This window comes from Cardiocondyla obscurior, linkage group LG09, assembly GCF_019399895.1.
Source record: "Cardiocondyla obscurior isolate alpha-2009 linkage group LG09, Cobs3.1, whole genome shotgun sequence".
NCBI classification, from domain to species: domain Eukaryota; kingdom Metazoa; phylum Arthropoda; class Insecta; order Hymenoptera; family Formicidae; genus Cardiocondyla; species Cardiocondyla obscurior.
This window is the reverse complement of record NC_091872.1, coordinates 702,214-725,899: the sequence shown is the minus strand read 5'-3', so window position 1 is coordinate 725,899 and position 23,686 is coordinate 702,214. Positions and strand designations below refer to the sequence as shown.

Genomic DNA, 23,686 nt, shown 5'->3' with positions numbered 1-23,686 from the left:
CCGCGCAAAGTTCTAATATTATTAATATTTCTAATAATTTCCGAATTTTAAGGGAGTCTTTTTTTGGGAGAAGTTTTTTTTAGGGGGAGTCTTGGATTTACTTAAATATAATTTTCTATTTTCTTCAGGTTTTTGGCGCAATTATTTGATCTCATTAGTTTTATAAAGAGTATTTGTTATTATTAAAGTACACATTTTATGTTCTATTTTGGAGGAGTCTTTTTTGGGGGAAATCTTGATTTTGTTTAAATATAATTTTTTATTTTCTTCAGGTTCTTGGCGCATTTATTTGATTTCATTAGTTTTATAAAGAGTATTTGTTATTAAAGTGCACATTTTATATTCTATTTTTGGGGAGTATAATTTTAAGGGAGTCTTTTTTTGGGAGAGTCTTGGTTTTGCTTAAAAACTTTTTCGAGGACGCTTTTCTCGCTCGCCTATACTTGGCGCTTTTTTTGAACATTTTTTTTTAAAAAAGGTCAGTTTTTTTGGGGGGGGGGGAATATCATTTATTTTGTAGTTATAATTTTTTTGGGGGGAGTCTTGGTTTTGCTTAAAACGTTTTTAAAAAAGGTTCTCACGCGCTTATACTTGACGCTTTTTTTAAACCTTTTTTTTTAAGAAGATAAGTTTTTGGAAAAGATATCATTTATTTTGTAGTTATAATATAATAATCTAGAGACACGTTAGTGTTCTACGTTACGTGCACAAGCAGCGTGATCGATTGTGTCATTACGCGAGATCTTTTATTCTGAGCTATTGAGATGTTTGAATCTCAACAACGGTCTAACCGATCGCTTTTTAAACGTGTTTCTTTATATTATAACTTTGTACATAAAATACACTTTTTTTGTTGTATCTATTTTTGCTGTACGATTGATACTTTTTAGAAAAATGTTTGATAAAATTGATGCTATAACAAGTTCGGGGTGAACTTGTGTCATACTTGTACAGTTCGACATATATTTGTAATATTATAGAAAATAGAATGGGCCCCATCCAACGCCTAAACTCGTGAGACGCACCAAATTAATTCTTTTCGTCTCTCCGTTGTAATATTATTATTTGACGCCTCATACGTTTTTATATAGGTTTGCAATATTTAGTTTTGTTTATCACTACTCAAATTTCTCGAGAAAAATCTTTGGCTTCGTTCAGCAGAAAAAACTGCTTTGCAACTATTATAAAAGTATTAAAATTGATTGACGCATTTTTAATAAAAATTGTAAAGTTTATTTTAAATATTTTAAATTTAAATTGTATTAAAATTTTTTTAGAGAAGATTTTATTAAAAAAATTACTCCAAGTTAAAAGTATCAAGACAAACCTAGGTTCATCCTTGTACGGTTTCACATAAATTTGTAATCTCAACAACGGTTCAACAAATCATTTTCTATATATAATCCTTTAAAAACTTATATTTTATCATAACTCGAGATTCTCGAGAAAAATCTTTGGCTACGTTCAGCAGAAAAATCTACTTTACAATTTAGTAAACACCATATCAAATTTAATTCGTATCATTATTTTTTAACAAATTTTTTATAAATGTCTAAATTAAATATCAATCAGATTTTTTTACATTTTTGTTATTAATGATTACTTCTTGATCCATATATGCAATTTGTTAAATATATTTATTTCTATCAATTTTTTGTAAAAAAAGTATATAAAGATCTTTAGCACCTTTGGGCCATTGTCTTTTTCTCATTTGCGTGTCATCAATTTTGATCCAACTATTAGATGATTCTTCTCTACAAATATTTGTATAATGTCCTTTATCAATACTTAAACCATTATAAAATATACCATTTATAACTTTATATGATTGTCCAGCTACCAGTACTTTAGTCGTTGGAATAGAAGATATATTAAAGTTACGTTTTGTTTTTATTACTTTATCTTCTTTTTGCGAAAATAATGCAACATGAATAATAATTATATCTTTTGTTAATGTTAATTCATTTTTAAACAATATATTATTTCCTGTACAATTTTCACATGACCCGGTTTCTGATTGATTCCAATGTGCAAATGTAACATCTAATAACTCTTTCAAGTTATAGCTTTTTTTCTTCAAATTATTAATAGGTATTGAAATAAATAAATTATTAGAACAAATTGTTTTTGTATATTGACAAATAACACACCGAGTAGAAGAAGTAACCTCATGCTCTACTGATTCTCTTATACACTCGTACCTTGTACACAAAATTGTTAGAAACTTTAATGCATCTAGTTTTTCGTTCATTGAAAACGATTCTCCTAAATCTTGTCGAACATCATATGTATTTAAATTACTCATTCTATATTCATATCGATGCATTAACATACGTAAAATATTTGATTTATCACAATTAAGCAATTGCTTTCTAATGGCATTTAAATGCAATAGACATTGTACAACTGTATTAGCGTAACATGAAACATTATTTGTATTTTGAAAACCACGTAAAACCCAAGTGGTATTTATTTGTAACATTTGATTTTGCTGACCATTCTCTTGAAAGGCTTCGACTAGTTTCGACAATACCCATGGAATATCTTTCACTTTGGAATGACGTTCTCTTTGAATAGAAATTATTTCTACGTCTGGTTTGTATTTATATCTTAGCCGATTATACTCGTTAATAGCTTTTTCGTCAGCTGTCACTGCTGAAGGATCAAAATTAATCAAATGTAATCCTTTCAAAGATGTTACTCGAGATAATGCTACATAAGTTTGACCGCAATTAAATATACAATTGCCTATGTCAATAACAGCACTCTGTAAACTCAATCCTTGACTTTTATGAATAGTTATTCCATAACTCAAACACAGTGGAAATTGTTTTCTTACAACAAATGCTTTATCCACCACTTCAAATTTGACGTTCACTCTTTTAATCAAATATTCTAATCCTGAAGGTAAAAGTAATTTGATTTTTTCTACACAATCGGTAGATATATCTCGTACAATTGAAACTACTGTAGCTATTGTACCGTTTACCAGACCCAAAGTAGCATCAATATTACGCCTTATCATAACTTTTGCTCCAATTTTAATTACAATTTCTTTTGAAAGTCCAGCAGTTTTAGAACTATCATCGTCATTATTTGATAATACTTTTAATACTTTTTTTTTTAAATATGAAGTACAGTCAATTGCATCTTTAGCAATTAGTAATATCTCTTTCGAATCAGTGCAACTTAACATAGCTTTATTAAGAGTGTCACACATATGACGTGTAGGCAATAGACAAACAATATTCGATGAACAATTATTAATATAATCACATAATTCCTTTAATCTGGATTCCAAAGAATTACCTTTGAAAGATATTTTTTTATTTTTAAGTACGGCATAATCAAACTTTGTTAATGAACCAATACGAATTCTCGACAACAATTGCCTATAAGTATCGTCTTCTTGCTGACGCATATTAATAATTAATTCATCGTAATGAAATAACATAGTCCACAAATTAATAGCAGTTAATGAACCAACGCATTTGTTAAATTTGTCATTTGACAATTGCATAAAAATGTAATCTTCACGTACAGGAGGCAATTGAAGTAAATCGTCAAATAAAAGAATGTGTTTTTTACCGAACCAACCATCTTCAATGTCATTTGTATCAAATATTTCAGTTAATCGAAGATGTATATACCATAAAGTCAAATTGGATATCATTGACACTTCATTAATTATAAAGAGAACAACATTTTTGAGTTCAGTTCGTAAAACTTTTAACACATGAGTAGACAATGGTTTGTACTTTGGAGTCTGACCACGTTCAACAGGTAATTGAAGTAATCTATGAACTGTCAAACCATCAATATTAAACGCTGCTATACCAGTAGGTGCTGTTAAAGCGGTATCTTTGTTGAGATTCTGTTTAATCCAACATTTAATTGTTTTAATTAAGAAACTTTTACCACTTTCACCTTCTCCACTGACATATAAGCGTAATATCGAAGCATTCGACCTTACAGTATCAGTGACTCTATCAAATACTCTTAGTTGATCAGCATTTAATTTTGCTATCATGTCAGAAACATCGATATTCTTATCTGTTTTTTCACCAAGATTTTTAAAATCTTGCATCGCTTCACCAACTTCTATATTTTGAATGCCGATTGGATTATCAGGATCATCCTGAGACACATTCTTTTGTTGTAATTCTTCATCGGTTTGCTGAACCAACTGTTTTGCATTTTCAAATGCTTTTTGCAATTCTTGTACTTTTTCGTGATATTGCAATGCCTCTGTAAGATGTAATTTTGCTTTTTCAAATGCTTCCGCATAAGTGTCAAAATTATCTTTAAGATTGTTTAAATTTCGCCATGGTTTAAACATAAGAAGTAAAGAAAAGAAATAATCTTCAGGCTGTGTTTCAACATTGTATTTATAATGATTAATAAGACATGCTCGTTGTCTTCGTTTAAGAAAATGACTACTGTCTATTTTATAATATTCAATTAAATTGTTCTTTGGCTCAGTTGTCGTGACATCATACCACTGTGCGAACTCGTAAAGAGACACTGATTCCAATTCTTCCACTCTATTTGGATAATAATCATCTACTAAAGCCGAACAAAATAAATCTGTGGATTCTTCATCTAGAGCTTCAATCTCTTTACGACTTTTTAATTTTTTCTGTCGTATACGATTAACATTCAACCATTTAATAGTTGTATTACAATCTGTTCCATATAAAGGAATACTTAATAATGTATCTGCAGCTTCAAGAGCTCCACATTCTCTATTAGTTAAAAATCGTAAACTATAATTCCAAAGAACACTGGCCAATGATTTACTTTTATTATTCTTACAATTCTCAAGATTAAAGTCAGACAATTCACTTTTTCCTGCTTTATTTACATACTTAGTAATATACCATGTTAATAATGTCGACTTTTCACCAATAAATTGTATATCCATATTTCTTTCCCATGCAGTAAGGAGCACGGGATTATAATCATTAATATCAACTTCATCTTTCGTTCGAGGAAGATCATACAATCTACTTTTATGTTTCAATTGCTTTCTACCTGCTATTGCAGTTGCTACATTTCTCATATACAATATTTTAGTAACAGGTCGTGGAAATCCGAAACGACACCTACGAACAACTTTTCGTCCTACTTTTTTTGAACGTAGACAGTAATCATTATGTCTGTGTTGTTGATGCTTATCAACACGACTGTACAATAATGGTGCAATATTTTCATCTGGCTTCTTGCAACTAATGTATTGTAAAATAAATTTTGAAACTTCTACAGAAGATTCTCCAAAAATTGGCGCATTTTTTATCCAAATTAATAAATGGAAATGTTGTATACCTCTACTTTGATATTCTCGTCGCCAAAAATAGTGCGTTACTTCTCCGATCGGAAAATCTTTCGAACAAATAAAATCTATCATCGCTCGAAATTTATTGTCCAAAAATCTGGATGTTGATATAGGATCTTTAGCAACAAGTACACTGGTACTCAATGAACAATCTTGCCATCCATTAACTTCGCGAATATATTCACCTAAATCGTCCCATAACCATTCACTAGGACTTAACGTTAAGAACCATGTTGCAGGTCCATAATGTCGTGTCATACAATCTAAATCGCTTCTCGGTCGACGCCAATATTGCTCTGTATTTCGAAGTGCAGAGAATATAGCATTTAAATTAGACTTCAACAATTCTTTCGACATAGCTTCTAAATATTCAACAGCCGTATAACGGCTTCGTGAATCAATTATATTCATTTTATGATAAATTCCACGATTTAACTGACGAATATTTGCCCTATGTAACAAATAAAATAAGTACTGTTGATTCAATCTAAATTGTGGATACTTAGACGTCAAACGACATTTAATATATTCATGCTTTTGAAGTTTGATCGGCCTTTCTTCATCATATTGACCATTTTTACCGAATGGATATAAATCTGGAAAACACATCAAATCCAAATTCTTTTCACGATTATCCAAAGGAACATTTTGAATTTTTAACATTTGATATAAAGCAGTAGCAGTTTTATTTTCTTTTTTTTTCATATAATGGATATATAGTATATTGTTCGTAGTAACTGTCACTGTCATCTTTTTGAGTTAACATAGCCTTGTGCTGAGGTAATTTATTTTCTAGACAATTTTTCATCTCTTGCGTTCGTAAATTTAAATCATTTAACAATTTACATTCTTCATTAAATGAAGCTTCTGTATTATTTTCTGTTTCTTCAACATAAAATTTTACATTATTAAAATTTCCTAAATTTAATTGATTATGAGTATCAGGCAATACGATTCCAGAATATAAAAAGTTACGTTCTGTCAGCCATTTTGAAGCTTGATATATTTTTCTTAAATTTACTAAATCTTCCCAAATAACTTTTGACTTAGTTGGAATATTTCGAACTAAAATACACAATTCGGAATTTAAATTTATCGGATCAGTTTTTGCACATAATTTATTAAAAGTTTTTTCTAGAGGAAGTGGTAAATAAAAAGTTGAATCTTTAACCTTTTGTATTTTTTGTCTTTCAGGAATAACTTCATGAAAAACTGTTCCCATTTTCACCACAGTCTGAAAAGCTTTAGCTCTCTGTATGAGTATTTTCTCAAATTCGTTAAGAGACGATATACACTCGGGTACATTATTTGCAAGTAAATTATTTAGAATGTAATAAGGAGGCAACAAACCGCTACGAAATTTTTTATCACAATAACGACATATGTATTCAGAATTAATTTTTTCTTTCTCTATATATGCCATTAAATCATTCCAAATTGGATTATTTCTACGTGTTTGAATTTTATTATTAACTTTAGAAATATTTGTCTTGTAACAAAGTCTTTCACACGATATACAAATATATCGTGGTGTATCAACAGAACGTTTCTTTAAAGCTTTAAACGCATTTTGATATTTAAAAATAATATCATCATCGCTCATGATTATATCAGTTTGCTGATGCTTGTACATATCTGCTTTTTCTTGTACTGAACTTATAATTTTCTTTAGTTTATCAACTTCACCACAAGTTAATGCTTCGTCCAATTGTAACATTTTTTTATAAAAGCTATAAAGTACTGTCACGACATCTTCCCTCGTCCGCGAGGGAGACAGTCGCGATCAAAAAGAGACGGCCGTGCACGGACGAAAATCCGTGCACCGTCGTGACACGAGGGGTAGGGAGGGAGGAGGGGTCGCGGTGCCTCGGCCGTATCCCGGCGCGGGACGGCGGGATCTTACACGAATGCAATGTTTGGGCGCCAGGCACGGGCTCAGCCGCGCCGATTTATATCCTGGATCGGTTAACCGTTCCTCGATAATTAATGCCGAACTCGAATCGCCGTCACGCGCGGGGCTAGCTCATCCGAACGGAGAGGGGCGGGGTATCACGGACGGAATTCCTCGGACCAACGGAAACGACGGCACAAAATAATAGCTACGCGAACAAAGCGAATACAGTTTTCAGTCCGTTTATTAACACGCAACGGAACGAGACAAGTATGACGAGTAACAAACAAATAACAAAATTTCCATAATCGTACGCGGGTTTGATCTATGTGCGATCACCTAGATCGAGGCTTTAGTTCGAACCGCTATTAGATCGCCACGAATATCTCCCGTAGCTCTAGCGCCGGCCCTGATTGTTTTGGTGCCGGCCACGCGCCTCCCGTACACGCGGCGGGTTTTCGCGGGACGCAACGACACCCAAGAACTCACGCGTATGATCGCCCGTCGTAAATGAGACCGCGTGATTTCTTTTCCGACCTCGGCCGCTGCCGAGGGCTCTCCGTGCGGACGCGACGGACGACAGCTTTACGTGTAATCGAATTAACTAACGCAAACGAACCGTCCCAGTAGGTCTCGCGGGGCCCAGTCACTGGCCCTTGGACGCCCGTCGGCTGCCACTCGCTAACGTTACGTCCTTGTCTCGCGACAAGGATCCACCAAAATAATCTAAAGGGCCCGCGTGCCCGTTTTATGTGGCCGGGTATCGTCCAAGTCCGCGTCGGCCTTCCCGGGAGGCGAAGGGCGGTACAATACAATAATTCCGCAATGCGGGTGGAAAATCTCACCGAATAAGCGCTCATTGACTTCTCGAGACGTCCTCGCTCTCCCTCGCACTCTCGCCCTCTCTCTCGCTCTCGCTCTCGTTTTCGCTCTCGCTCTCGCCCTGGTCGTCCTCGCTCACTTTCGCTATCGCTCGCTGGTTCTCGCCGATCGCCCGTCTATCACGCCGGTCTACACGGAAGAGCGAGGACCGCGCGAATTTTCGGCACGAGGCCCGGCGTATCCCCACTCCCGCGTCTCGCGGATTTTTCCGCGCGCCACGCCGCCGATTTCCCGCGAGAGCCGCTGCCCTCACAGGGCCCTATTGGTACTAATAGGTTGGCGCGAGCTTCGGATAAGCCGTTATCGCAACAATTCCCCAAGCAGGTAGTTCTCGGCGCTTTTGTGACGGCCGCGGGGAGCTGCAACGAAGCAGCGAGAGCCGCCACGTCACAGTACATAAATTAAACGTCTAATATATCTCACTTTTGGAAAATGCGGTGATAATAATTGAACTGGGATAAACATAGCTTTACAAAGGTTTAAATTAATGTAACAGCTATGTGCGTGACCCTTCTTAGCATTTTCTAAATTCTTATCAAAAATTGTTGTAGTGCATTCATGAATTTTTTGCATTAATTCTGGAATTTTTCTCAAAGTACTTTTATTTATAGCTTCTAGCAATTTTTGATATCGTTCGATTAAAAGCGGATTATTAACTTTACATAAAGTACTGCATGACCACGATTTTTTTGCTCGAGCTTTTATCAAAGATAACGTATTAACAATTTGCCCTTTTGTATTTAACATTAAAGGTTCCGTTACATTAACTTTGGATGAATTAATATTATGATACGTCGAATCAACGAAATAATTTTCGGACGAAGCTGTATGTCTAGATATACCACAAAATGCAGTTAACTTATCATTAACTGTAATATATTCCGCAGCAACAGTTAAACATGTTTCTGATCTATTTTTTAGCTTAGCTAACATTTTATACATATTACGAACATAACTATCTCTAATATTGAAACACCATCGTACGATTTTTTCTGCTTCCAATCGTGTTTCAATATGACATTTACTACTATTTGTAACATTTTGGTTGAGTAAAATATTTTTTACACATGTCTCAAAAGAATAATAAATTTTTAAAAACTTGGTGGATCTAAATTTTACATATTTTTTAGTAATCTCTTTAGCAGTATTGTTCTTTTTCATTACAAATTCAGACACAAATGTTTTTCTCCTGTAATATCGTTCTAACTGTTTAGTACGATTATCTTGTAGATTCTTATCATATCGTTGTCTCTTTTTAGCACGATTATCTTCTACATTTTTGTGATACAAGTACCGTTTTTTAGCACAATTACGTTCTCTATTTTCTTAATACTTTTGTCGTTTTTTAGAGCGATAATTTTCAAGATCGTCTTCCTCTCGTGTACGTTTCTTATCAAATTTAATTTCAGATAAATTTGCTTTTATTTCCACCTGACGTTTAATACGTTTATGGTCCGCATCAGCCTCTCTTATTCTAATTACTGCTAATGGCAGTACCTTCTGAGGAATGCCATTTTTTAAATCTTGTGGAAAATGCTTTATCACATTAGACTCTAAAATCTTTATTAAATGCGGACGCATTTTACTACAATCATATTTTACTTTTTCGGATTTTATATTAAATAATAACGACACAGCAAAAGCTATAGCAAAAACACCGCAATCGTTGCAGTTTGGCTGTCGTTGAACACTAGGAAATGTAATTAAATTTTTTTAATTATATGTTGGAAATAACCTTGTCAACATTGTTAAATGATTTTCATGTACGCTTTTAGAATTAAACGAATCATAGATAAAGATACGTTTTGTATCGTAATAACTACATACCCAATGTTGTGGGCTATATAATATTTGTATATGTTTTTTATTTGGCGGAACAGCATTTATTGTCTCTGGTAATTGTATCCGCCATGTCGAAACAGGTTTATAATCTGAATAATTTTCTAATAGATTGTTAAAATGATCCATGTGGACATCACTTAACCATTCTCCTTGAACGATTTCATTTTTTTCTTTAAGCTGTAAAATGACTTCTTGCAATTTTGAATTCATGTTATTTAAATTATTAATCAGTATTTAAATTTTGGTACAGAAGCAGCCTATGATTTTTGGCGCAGGAGTAACTTATATATATGTTATCTGGCACAGAAGCAGCCTATATTGTTTGGCGCAGGAGCAGCCTATGTTGTTTGGCGAATGAGCAGCCTATGTTTTTGGCGCTTTTCAGCCTATGTTCTTTCACATTACTTTGAAAAAAAAAAAGAAGAAGCCTATGTTTTTTAGCGCACAGCCGCTTATGTTCTTTAGCGCACAGCCGCTTATGTTTTTTAGCGCACAGCCGCTTATTTTCTTTGGCACACAGCAGCCTATTTTGAAAAAGAATGAGAGAGAGAGAGAGAGAGAGAGAGAGAGAGAGAGAGAGAGAGAGAGAGAAGCAAGCGGAGAAAAATTTCTCACGAAGTAGAAACCTGTAAGAAATGTAGATCTTACAGATATACAGTGACGTTGCTACCATCACTCTATAACAGTTACAGTGTAACTGATGGTTATAGTGTAACTACAGCTGACATACTATATGTTGGTTCCTGTCACCGGATTGGAGGATCACAGCCCGATAGCGACAACCAATCAGATGCGGCAGCCAATGTCTCCGCACGAGCAGTAGTGTATTAATAGTTCGCAAGTGTAATAGCGTTACAAAATTGTAAACTCGTCTTTATGCGATTAATAACAACCGACATCTATATCAATTTGAAAAATACGTTTACTCTGTTTTTAATAATTTTCAACAGTCCTTAGTGAGATGGCAAGAAGTGAAAACAAAACAACGAACGAAGAAATAGAATCTTTAGACGACATACTAAACGACGAAAATTTCATTTTTACGTAAGTAATTATTATTTTTTAAATATTCTACTTTTTATTTTGTTTTATATTTTATATTTTATTATATATTATATATATTACAGATCATTTGGAAAAATGGACTTTGAAGACGTTCAGCCTGGGCCGTCAAGACAGTTTCCTCCTCGCGACGATGTGGCGGTTGCCCAAAGGCAATCGTCTCCTCGTCGTGAGGAGCCGTTGGCCTCTACAGGAAATAGCCGAGACACAGCCGGAGAAACGGCGCAAACCACTGAAGCCGCGATCTTAGCTCGCAAAAACGAAGAGCTAAGAAAAAGATTAGAAATCTTGAAACAAAAATTAAATTGACGTAAGTACATTTGGCATGAGGTACTATCGTACTTCTGGATTTTTTACTATAACTTTTAAAAACATATTAATTTTTTTTAGCTCCTCGTTGGAAAAGAGCTGGCCGCTACATGTACAATCACGGTAGCGGGCGAGGTCGCGGTGAGGGACGGGGTCGTGGTAACGGACGGGGTCGCGGTAGCAGGAGAGGTCGCGGCTACCAAAAGGCCCCTACAAGCAATACTTTTTTTATTAATTTTTTTTTACATTTTTATTTTTATTTTTCTTCAAATTATTTTAAACTTGTTTTTTTTTTACATACATATACATATTTTATACACATATTTTTTAATTTTTATTTCTATAAATGTATTGTTAATTTTTTTTATTTTAATTTGACATTTATTTCACATTTATTATTTTGACAAATTTTATTTTTTATTATTACATGTTTAAAAGTTTTAATAACATATTAATAAATTAAGAAAAAGAAATTAACTAATTTATATTGAATGGTTAAAAGAAATTATTAGATTAAATATTATATTGATTAATATTATATAATTAAAAAAATGTAATAAATGATTAACCGATTCATATCGGAACAATGTAAATAATTATTTAATATTAAGTAAAAGAATGTAATATTAAATATTAAATAAAATAAAACATTAATTTTTATACTTATATATTTTTTTGGTGTTTATTTCCCTTGCGGGGTACACCCGGACCTCCGCTCCGGTTACAATTAATAACAACTACATAAACTACAATTAATTAAATTAAAAACATTATTTATATTTTTTATATATATTAATTACATATTTTATTTGTATACTACATTAATTACAAGTTAGTAAAATAAATTGCACAATAACCTTAAGTATTTGCGAAAAGAATGCTTGACTAGAAGCTTTACTAACAAGAACAGCCACTGATATTAATTGAAGTTCCATTCCAACTTTATCTTTACTCTGTGCTGTGACAACTACATTTTTATTTGTAAATCTGAAAAGCAAACTTTATTTTAATAAATATGGTTTATAAATATTTAATAGACTACTATTACAGAATAGATATACTTATCTAATAGAATTCCACGTTTATTTTTGTCACTAGTTAACGGTTGGTCTTCCAAGGAATTTCCTAGACTTAATTCACAATCAAATCGTTAAGTCTTGCAATATTTAATTTTGGTGTTTGCTAAATTCACAGCTTTTATTATTTGCACAATAACCTTAAGTATTTGCGAAAAGAATGCTTGACTAGAAGCTTTACTAACAAGAGCAGCCACTAATATTAATTGAAGTTCCATTCCAACTTTATCTTTTACTCTGTGCTGTGACAACTACATTTTCATTTATAAATCTGAAAAGTAAACTATGAATATTTAATAAAGTACTATTACAGAATAGATATACTTAACTTATCTAATAGAATTCCTCGTTTATTTTTGTCACTAGTTAATGGTTGGTCTTCCAAAGAATTTCCTCGACTTAATTTACAATAAATCAAATCGTTAATATGTTCACACATCATGTTTATCAATTATCGCATCTTCCAGGAATAACTTTAATCCATCTCCTGAATTATTAGTAAATACCTCGTTTTAATACTTGATTGCCATTACTCAAACTTTTGATCTTAATACCGATCGTATGACAACTTACGTTTACTTTATTATTTTTTTATTTATTACGAGATCATCACTCATCACTCATTACCACTAAACTGACACATCAATAAAGACAGTCGATAAATGAAGCAGAGTCGATAAATCAATCCACACCATCTAGCGGCGCGAAAACGAAAAGGACATTTTCGTCGTCGACGACGTTAAAGATAAAATAAGATTTTACTCTTGCAAGCAAATTTTACATCGCGATATCTTTGTTTGTAGATAACGTAGCGAAAAAATAAAAATACTTTTATTATATAAATCGACCCTAATCTACACAATGAACCTATGTAGAAAGCGATCGGTTCAGCCATTGTCGAGATCCAAATATGTACGAATTTCTTAAAATGGGTCTCGCGTAAATATAGGCAGGTAGTACGCTGCGCCTATACTTGGCGCGAGGCACTACCGTGCCTCTTATATATATATATATATATATATATATATATATATATATATATATATATATATATATATATATATTAATATGTAAGTGTTATATTAAAATATATAAACAAGAATATTAGAAGAAAATAATCATGCAGCATGCTCGAAAATAAATTCCATTAAATTATAGATCACAGAAAACCCATGCAAAGAAAGTAATCTGAAAAAAAAGTTAGCAATTAAATAACTTTACATTTTCGTAATAAATAAATATACATTATACTTATTAAAAAAAATTGTATTTAACATAAAAATGTATAAAATACTTTTTTAGTCGTACAATCTTACCTGTTCTGTGATTTTATAATTTTCAGTGTAGTCGATTGCTTGTTCTTCTTGTACTACAAAAAAACTGTATTTGGCTTCGTCACTTGGAGACAAAAATTCTGGATACGTAGCATTATGATTCATGTTCTGAAAATAAAATGATATATTGAAATATAAGTAGAATGTAAAAAATAATAATTATGTTGATGAAAAATAATAGTAAAAAAATATATTATTAATATTTAGATATACACAATATTATTACTTACCTTCTTAATATTACCTATTACTTACCTATAATCTCTTTATAATTAATGTATTCTTACTTAATTATTTTTAAAATCTTATTAACGTTTTCAAACTTTTACTTATTAATTGTATCATACTATCACACTATATGTAACACTATCACACAGTGTCGAATAAAAATTTGACAGTGTACAAAATTAAAGAATTAAATTAATTAAAGTATATACGAATATATGTATAATAACATTAATATAAAAAATATATACAAAGTATACAATTTTATAAAAATATACATATTTTTTTAAATATGTTGGTTTATTTGAATAAAATTAATTGTGTATTTATGTATAAATATATATGTATATGAATACTCACACATCTAATTTCTCACACTATTTTATGTTGAATGTTTGATAAAATTTAAATTTATAGGCTGTGGCTTTGAAAAAAATAAGAAGCATACCTGTGATAAATGTTGTAAATTGTCGGTCATCATTTCGACAAAAAGTTTTTGAAACGTTGGCAAACGACTTGTGAGATCCTCCCATTTGTTTTTCTTCTTCTTCAGTTTTTGCTGCTGTTTTTTAATAATTTTCCTTTTCTTATATATTGTCTTCTTACATTTACGTAATTCCTTGCAGCATTCTTCATGTTTCTTCTTTATTTCTCTCATTTTTATTTCTTCAGATGTTGGCACAAACCTTTCATTTGCCTCTACATTTTCAGGAGTATTAAATGGAATGCTACTACTACTAGCAGCAATAGTACTAATAGTACTAATAGTAGTATTAGTATTATTGGTACTACTATTTTGAAAACTAATATGCATAGACGGATATGCATTTTCTTTAAAACATCGCCGCGATCTATCAATAAAAATCATGTCGTCTGAAAAATGTAAAGCGCAAATTCTTAGGCCGTCTAAGTCTTTGTTAGGTAAACCTGAAACAAACATTCGAAATTTAATATATAACATTAAAATTAAGAATAGAGACAAAAAAAGGAGCTAACACAATGGCTACATTCAGCAGAAAAGTTGCTTTGCAACTGTTGTAAAAATGGTGAATCTAATTAGGTATACGTCTACATTCTGTCAAAGTGAAAATAATATGTCAATCAAATACACTATTTTTACAACAGTTGCAAAGCACCTTATCTGTTAAACATAGCTAATGCTCTTTACTAAATATAACTTACCAATTAATTCATCACGTCCAATCGCTTTTAACCACGTTTCTGCCTTCATTACATCCTTTGGCAGTTTATGTCGTGGTATCAGTTTTTCTGGTGTTCATCCTGGCACACAACACGCTCGCACCATCTTGTATACCTGAAATCTAATTTCTCATATTAGAAAAATATTTATTATTTAATATTAGATTAATAATTTACCAAACACAGAATATTACAGCAATATTTCAACATCGTCGCATATTGCTATAATATTCTGTATTTAATGGGAATATTATAATGTATTATATTAATTGTTCTTATAGGGGGGAAAGATTCCGTGCAATAACAAACCGGTGTGCAAAATTTAGGTATAATACTTATAATACTTACCAAAAAAAAAAATATATATATATATATATATATATATTTATATATATACAGGGTGTCTCAGCCCATGTGTAAAATTCTATACAAACAGGGAGATAAATAAAAAAGTTCTTTAACATTTTGTAAAATTCTCAACCATTATTGAGAAAAAAATTAATTTGTCTAGCGCAAGAGCAACAAGGAAGCTGCGGGCGAGTGAGCGCGACAGGCGAATGGCTAGGAAAAGCGCCGTCGCCTATCGCGCTCACTCACGTATAGCTTTCTTGTCGCTCTTGCGCTAGAAAAATTAATTTTTTTCTCAATAAGTATTGAGAATTTTTCAAAACGTTAAAGAACTTTTTTACTTATTTCCTCAAGACCTACCTATCTGTATAGAATTTTACACATGGGCTGAGACACCCTGTATATTATAATTATATGTGGCTTTACATCCATGGGCCCTGTATATCACTGCGAACAATTTTTTAGCACTTTCACTATCCTGTCACTGTCACACACGTATACAGAAAGTAACGAAAAGAGCGGGAAGAGGAGCACCAAGGAGCACTTCAGAGTACTTAGAAGCACTTTCGTTGAACAAATACACTGTTTCAATATGGCGACTGATCGTGCTGCCTCTATCGTATGCTCCCCTGCATTAGAACTTCCGTCGCTCTAAAATGGTGAGAGTGCGCCCACCCTGACCAATAATTCGCCCTGATCCCCTCGTATACCTTGTCGATTCCGCAATGGGCCGCATCGTCGTGGTGCGCGCGGAGCAAACTCGGCACCATTGTTTCGGGCACGACAAACTGGGGATTGCGCTCCCCATTTTTTCTATATACAAGACCGTCGATTAACAAGAAACGATCGCTATCCTCTAACTCGAGTTCCTTACTTATCTTGGAGATTCGCGCGTCCGCGAGCTGCCGCATTTCCAATTCTCTTTCAAGGAGCATTTGGTAAACGTAGCCCACGCTGCGACTCAGGGCGTCGACGTGAGCCATGCGCGTTCCCGGACGACGTATTATTTCAAAAGAGTAGTTTTGTAAGGCTAAGGTCCATCGCGCGATTCGAGAATTTAGATTCGCCTTGGTCATCGCATAGACTAAGGCGTTGCAGTCTGTCACGATTTTAAAGGAACGTCCGTACAAATATATATGAAAGCGTTTGACCGCTCGTACCACCGCCAGCATTTCCAATTCGGAGCTGTGATAATTAGCTTCGGCTTTATTCGTTGCTTGTGAGAAATACGCGACCGGAGCCCACGCGTCGCCCGCGTGGCTTTGCAGGAGCGCGGCTCCCAGGCCCGTAATACACGCGTCCGTGTGTAGCTGCGTTTCGGCTGCGGGGTCGTATAACCGGAGCACCGGCGGCGAAACAAGTCCTACCTTCAAAGTTTCAAACGCGTCCACGCAATCCTAACCAAAAACAAATTTCGTGTCCTTGCGCAATAAATTAGTTAGTGGTTTCGCTTTTAATGTAAATTCCGGTAAAAATCGGCGGAAATAGTTCGCGAGGCCTAAGAAACGCTGAACCTCATGCGCGTTTGTCGGTCGCGGAAAATCTCGCACCGCACGCAGGTGCCGCGGGCTTAATGTAATTTCGTCTGCCGATATTACATAACCGAGATATTCTATAGTGGTTTGCAGGAAACTACATTTTTCATAATTTAATCGGAAATCATATCTTTTTAACTCGAGCAATACCTCCTCCATAATTTGTAAATTTTCCGACTCGGATCTCGACGGGATTAAGATATCGTCCATATACAATACGATTAGGTCGCGACGGATCCACGGTTCCAGAATTTGGGCCAGCCGCTTCTGAAATTCGGCAGGCGCTTCGCAATAGCCGAACGGTAAAAAGCAGTACTCGTACTATCCATCTGGAGTCGCGAACGCGAAATATTTTGTGTGCTCTTCGTGTACCCGTATCTGGTGAAAGCCGTTCTTGAGATTAAGCAAGGTAAATATACGTTTTCCGGCTAACCGTGACAGGCACTCTTCAATAATTGGGAACGGGAAATTTTGCTTTTCTACTCGAGCATTCAGCGGACGCAGGTCCACGCATAGCCGCATCGCACCGCTCTTCCGCTTGACCGGCACCACCCTTGCGCAATAAGGAGAGGTGCTTTTTTTTACTATCCCTCTATCGAGAAGTTCGTCTACAATTTTTCTTATTTCGCAACGCTCGGCAAACGCGAATCATCGGGGCGCATACGCATAAGTCGACTCGTCTCGTAGTTTAACACGCACTGCGTAATCATCGATAATCGGCGTGACCTTCGCGAGATTCACACGCTCGAGCACATTTTTCAACTTAATACGACTCGGCGCGTTTAAATTCAACTCATCTAGAACTTTTATTATGATTTCCTCCTCGTCCGTGTCGCCATCGATACATAATGGGAAGTTTGTAAATAATTGAACGCGCTCGTTCTCCGAAGGACTCGACGGCTTATATATTAAAGTTAACTTCGCACTGTTAATAAACTGTCTTTCTAATATCACGTCGCTCTCGCACAGGTCGTGACTCAATATATACAGATCGATTTCAAAAATTTCGGTCGGCAGTTGATGAAAATTTATTCAAACCCGTACGATTTCTTCGATTTTTAATCGTTCGTTACTTAGGTTTTTAAATCTTCCGATCGCGGGTTTTAACAAAAATCGTTTTGGTTCGATATATTTTTTATAGACCGTATTTTTAACAAACGAGACCGGACTTCCGGTGTCTATTAATGCGCACAACTTACAGTCCTCTCCCTGTAAGTCCCTCACGTTCAGATACGGCTCGTCAACCTCGATGCGACGATCTGTCTGCTGCACCGTTGCCACCGTCTCTCCGCTCGGGTTTCCCGCGGTTCAGTCCTCGTCGATACTAGCGGCGGTCCTGGGAGCAGCTCTCTCCGCGCGGCTCCCCCGGTTTTTCAATACCGGGCAGTCGTATTGCCGGTGCCCCTTGGCCTTGCAGAAGAAGCACGTCAAATCGGCCTTGCACTCCTGGTGGTGATGTCCTCGTCTGCCGCAATTGCGGCACGGCCGGTCATTCTGCTTGACTGTGGCCGGTCCGGCCACCGGCTGCCGCTCCGACTCCGTGTGCCCGGCGCACAGTGGGGACAAATCGATATTTTTCGTTCAAAAATCGCTACAGACCGTAATTTTTAACCAATTGCGATGTTATTTTTTTTAATTAATCGTTGAACTATCGCTCACAAAACTGTCGTTTTCGATTTAAAAAAAACCCCCAAAAATTTACAAAAAAAAAAATAGTATTAATAATAATGTGGAAATAATAAAAATTAAATTAAAAGTATTATTTTTAAAGTTTCTTTTGCAATAAGTTATATAAATAAAACTTTTTAGTATCGCTGAAAATAAATTTGATATGAAAAAATATGAAAATTTAACAATAAAAATGGGAAAAGTTAAATATAGGTTTTTTCTTACAAAAAATATTATACACATTCTTTTAATAAATTTTCAGCCTCGGGATCTATAGTTTTTATTTTTTTTATCCAAGATCTTCTAATTGAAGTTATATAAGGATCTGAAGAAATTAAAAGTTTGTGCATAATATCTTCGTTTGTTAATAAACGCGAACATTTCCTAGTATTATACTGGCGAAAACGTTTAAAATCTTTATTTCGAGCTTCTGCAGCTTCTTCCGATAGCTGTCCAATTGCAATGTGTGCGCGATTAAGAAAAAAAAGCACACCGTTTTTTTGTTTGCTGGTGAAGACAGCTCAGCAACTGAGCTCGACGCGTTGCTTCGCGTAACGGCGACAACCACAAAGAGAACGAACGTCTTAATAATTGTATGAAGTCACACAGAAAATTTAACAGAAAATATATTTACAAAAAAACCAAAAAAAAGAAAGAAAAGAAATACAGAAGTTACAAAGTCAAGATCTGTAATCGCGAGAGCAAGGTTGGAGACGAACGGACATCTTCATGAACCCGGCTTTCCCGTCGGAGATCTTCGTGAGCGGAAGGGTTCCCGCCCGATCGTCGGAAATCTTGAACGCGGGCGTCGGAGATCTTGCACGCGCGCCGGAGAATTACGCGATCGCGTACCTTGCATTGCGATTTCTCGTTTCACAAATCGAAGAAAAGAGAAACGAACCACTTTAAAAGAGTGATCGCGGAGGATCTAATGATCGCGGAGGATCTAATGATCGCGGAGGATCGAATGATCGCAGCCGAACGAGACTGAAGTCCGACGGTGAGAACGTGAGAACAGCGGACTTACAAGTGAAGCGGTTCGCGCGAAAACAGGTCGCGTTTCGGCCGAAATAAGCCCTTGATCGTCGGAACAGTAAGGATGAAAAACAAAACAGGTGGCGAGATAACCGGTGAAAACCGGACTAATCCAACGTTAACGTAGTTCACCTGTCGAGGTAAACAATGAGCGGTATGCGGCGACCGACTAAATAAGAAATGAAACGAAAAACACGGACGTATCGTGAACGACGATGGAATTCTAGTCGACTTAATAATAAATTTTTAGACGATTAAACACAATGTAAAAGTGACAAATAACATTAGCCCCATGTAAAAGTATTTTATGTACTGTAACAGGCATGTAATACCAAGGGTAAATACTGACATATAATTGTGCAGTTTCAAAAGCAAATGCTTCAAACTTAAATGGGTCTATTGCCCTTTCAGAAGCTAATGCTTGTAAAATAATGCTAAATTTTACAATTAGCTTTTCATCTATTCCGGTTATTGTCGATGTTGTTTGACAATTGGCGAAAAAGCGACGTGCTGTATTACCGTCATTAGATGATCCATGTCCATGTTTTGGTTTGTCAACTATTAATCCCATTTTTTCTTTAAATCCATTAGATACTCTTTTTTTTGCAGCTTTTACTTGTTCCTTTTGTGCTTCAGTAATAGCTGCAGTTTTACAAAAGTCTAATCGATTAAAAATATGAAGAAGACACTCCATAAATCGGATCCATGCATGCAAAGTTGATAGTCCGAACTCGTAATTTGCAACATTTCTGGGATTATTTATAATTATGTTTACTTTATTCATTTTGTTGTAACCCGACTCTGGCAACAGCAAGGCCGCGCCCGCAAAGGCGCAGCCCGGGTTAACAACCAGCGTCGATCGGATCTTCCGATCGCGGAATCCGCTGACCGATCGACGCCTTGCACTTTTCGCATAGGCAATGACCGAACGCGGTCACTGTCCTATGCGCCCGAAATCCGCGGACTGTTGCTTTTCCGCCTTAGCAACAGTCGCGTAAAAAACTCGCGGCCACCGAACGCCCGCGGGTCATTCTAATAATCACTACACCGAGGTAACGCTGCCCGAGGCCTGGGCTAATTGACAGAAGGAAATAAAAGACAGCTACATAAAAAAGTCTACATTTATTCATTCCTCGCGAATACACAAGTGTTCCGGGAGGACGGACCCCTTGCACCGTTACTTGGTGCAACAATTTGGCTTGGTTGAGAACCACATATATAACAAGTTGCAGCGGATGGAGTTTCCGTAATTGCTTGGCATACTTTTCCATCAACCATTGTCAATTTCATATTTGGTTTCACCATATATATATGCCATTTTCGGTTTCGATTTTAACTGGAATCAAATTCTTAATTTTACTTTTCATTTCTTTGACTTCAAGCAAAGTTTTTTCCTTCGTCTCTTTAGCGAATTCAAATTTAATAGGCCTGCAGTATTTAGTAGCAGCAGGTTGAGGATTCTTCCAAATGTCTTCATTTGTAGACGTATCTTTTAAACAGAGCGGCACCATTGATATTGTAAAAATTGCTTCATCAGTTACCTTAGAATCTTCAAACTTCTGTTTATATTTGCTTTGATCGGATGACCCGTCACATCTCCATTTCAGTATTAATTCTAGTCCGATTATTCTATTGCTGATTGGTAGTAGTAAAATATTAGGCTGTTTAATTAATTTTTTGTTGTGTGATTAATAAGTGATTGGAGATCGACGGATGCACCCTTTTCTGTTATTATAATTGATTCCGGATAACATTCTTTTTTCGCAAAACTTAAATTTTTATATAAAGGATAAATATTTGCATTCCTTTGCGCAGCGTTAATTCGAATGCACTCATATTGATATTTTATAAGTTTTGCATCTTCGATCAAAGCTACAGCTTCATCAGCTGTATATGGTATAATGCATGGGTCATTTTCGTTATTTTTTGTCGTATCGTCTTGCCGTAATAATTGGTTTATTACATTAGTTAATTTTCTTTTACCAGCATTTCGCAGCGATTGTAAAAATGCTTCCTCAATCTCTTTTTCACTGTAGTTATTTACTATTTCGATTAATTTCCTTCTTTTTGTAGAAATTGAGGAATTTAAAAAGTCGCTATTTGTTGGCCTTCCCCGTTTTTTTTCAGAATCAGTTAGTTTTATTTCAAAATTTCTTTCTAGCCACTTTTTATATTTTTTATCAAACGCTTTTCTTTGATACATGGCATTTTTTAATTTTGCTCTAAAGTTTTTAATATAACCATTATGTAATTTGTTTTCAACTGCTGAATGCAATTTAGGATCTATTTTATAAACATTAATTAAATGCTGTAGTAAGTCTGTTTCTGTAGCATCACTATTGTTAAATAGAAAATCACACAATACCTTATGAGGTATAGTAAAAGAATCCATCGTATCGTATGAAAAAGATTCAATTTGAGACATAATATCGCTTCTCAAAGCAAATTTTGCACTAAGCAGTATTATTATATATACTATTTTAACTGTTTCTTATCAGCGAGTAAGTCAATATTGTTATATCCCTCTAGCGGAAAAAACTTAAATGAAAAATCTTATTTTTATCTTACGTTTGTCCCGCTAAAGAATATAGCAATATTTCTTTATTATATTTTCCCATTTTTATTGTTAAATCTTAATTTTCATATCAAATTTGTTTTCAGCGATACTAAAAAGTTTTATTCATATAACTTATTGCGAAAGAAACTTTAAAAATAATACTTTAAATTTAATTTTTATTATTTCCACATTACTATTAATATTTTTTTTTTTGTAAATTTTGGGGTTTTTTTAAATCGAAAACGACAGTTTTGTGAGCGATAGTTCAACGATTAATTAAAAAAAAAAAACATCGCGATTGATTAAAAATTACGGTCTGTAGCGATTTTTGAACGAAAAATATCGATTTGTCCCCATTGTGCGGCGTGGAGGCGATGATCGCCAAACCGAATTTTCACAGCAGAAGCGTATTTGCGGAAATCTTGGTGGCCGTGGAATTGCGTAAATTTGAGGTGAAATTCGCCAAACCGATATACGCCGGTATGTCTATACTCGACATATCTAAGGTGTGCTTGTACGAGTTTCATCACGAGTACATTGTACCGACTTTTGGAGACAAATGTAGCGTCATGTATACCGACACGGACAGTCTCTTGTACAGCGTCGAGTGCAACGACGTATACAAGACGATGAAACGCGATATCGCGCGGTTTGACACGAGCGACTATCCGCCCGATAACGCGTACGGTACACCTCTCGCGAACAAAAAAATACCCGATTTAATGAAGGACGAGTGCAACGGTGCGATCGTCACAGAGTTCGTCGGACTCAGAGCGAAGATGTACGCGATCAGGGTAGACGGTAGAAAAGACACCAAAAAAGCAAAGAGCGTAAAGAGCGGAGTCGTGGCGCGAACTATAACGTTTGACGACTACGTGAGGTGTCTCGAGAACAAGATCGCTATGACTCGCGACCAATCGTGCATCAGGTCGAAATTGCACGAAGTGTACACCATGTCCGACACAAAGATCGCTTTGAGTCCGTACGACGACAAGCGATATCTCGTGCTGAACTCGACCAAGACCTTACCGTGGGGTCATTATCGCATACCTCGATAAAACGCAGTACACATGTACGCGGTATACATGAATGCAGTATATATGTGTACATGTATTATAGATGTATTATAGATGTATTATAGATGTATTATACTTCCGATTGGTACGAAGTCTCTCGAGTAATTGTTAACATTAACATATTTTATTGATTTTCTTCTTTGTAATGGTGCTAGACCCAGTTGTGCCGGAGTTGGAGCAAGCATAAATAGACCTTTACTTGGTTCTATGTCATTACTTTGACTTTCATCGAATGCGTACATTTGTGATTTCTGCAAATGTTGGATTCTTGCAGTTTGCAAATGAGTCGGATTGCACAAAATGTGTCATTT

General features: G+C 35.0%; 2 protein-coding genes across 2 annotated transcripts; both read right to left on the bottom strand.

The window, feature by feature from the left end:
- Positions 1-1,627: 1,627 nt before the first annotated feature.
- LOC139105601 (uncharacterized) lies at positions 1,628-7,052 on the bottom strand. The gene is made up of 2 exons (XM_070661793.1): positions 6,240-7,052; positions 1,628-6,085 (listed from the first exon to the last, which is right to left on the bottom strand). Exons 1-2 carry the CDS (start codon positions 7,050-7,052, stop codon positions 1,628-1,630), a joined length of 5,271 nt encoding a protein of 1,756 aa, XP_070517894.1.
- Positions 7,053-14,338: 7,286 nt separating this feature from the next.
- Positions 14,339-15,340, bottom strand: LOC139105600 (uncharacterized). Its single transcript, XM_070661791.1, has 2 exons — positions 15,139-15,340; positions 14,339-14,883 (listed from the first exon to the last, which is right to left on the bottom strand). Exons 1-2 carry the CDS (start codon positions 15,185-15,187, stop codon positions 14,339-14,341), a joined length of 594 nt encoding a protein of 197 aa, XP_070517892.1. The 5' UTR covers positions 15,188-15,340.
- Between the last annotated feature and the right edge of the window lie 8,346 nt (positions 15,341-23,686).

Excerpts from the sequence above, each read along its gene's own strand:
- LOC139105600 (XM_070661791.1), bottom strand. The coding sequence starts at position 15,187 with ATGAAGGCAGAAACGTGGTTAAAAGCGATTGGACGTGATGAATTAATT. Across the intron at positions 14,884-15,138 it reads TGGACGTGATGAATTAATTG|GTTTACCTAACAAAGACTTA; the intron begins GTAAGTTATATT and ends TGTTTGTTTCAG.
- LOC139105601 (XM_070661793.1), bottom strand. The coding sequence starts at position 7,052 with ATGTTACAATTGGACGAAGCATTAACTTGTGGTGAAGTTGATAAACTA. Across the intron at positions 6,086-6,239 it reads ATTTAGGAAATTTTAATAAT|ATGACAGTGACAGTTACTAC; the intron begins GTAAAATTTTAT and ends TAACTCAAAAAG.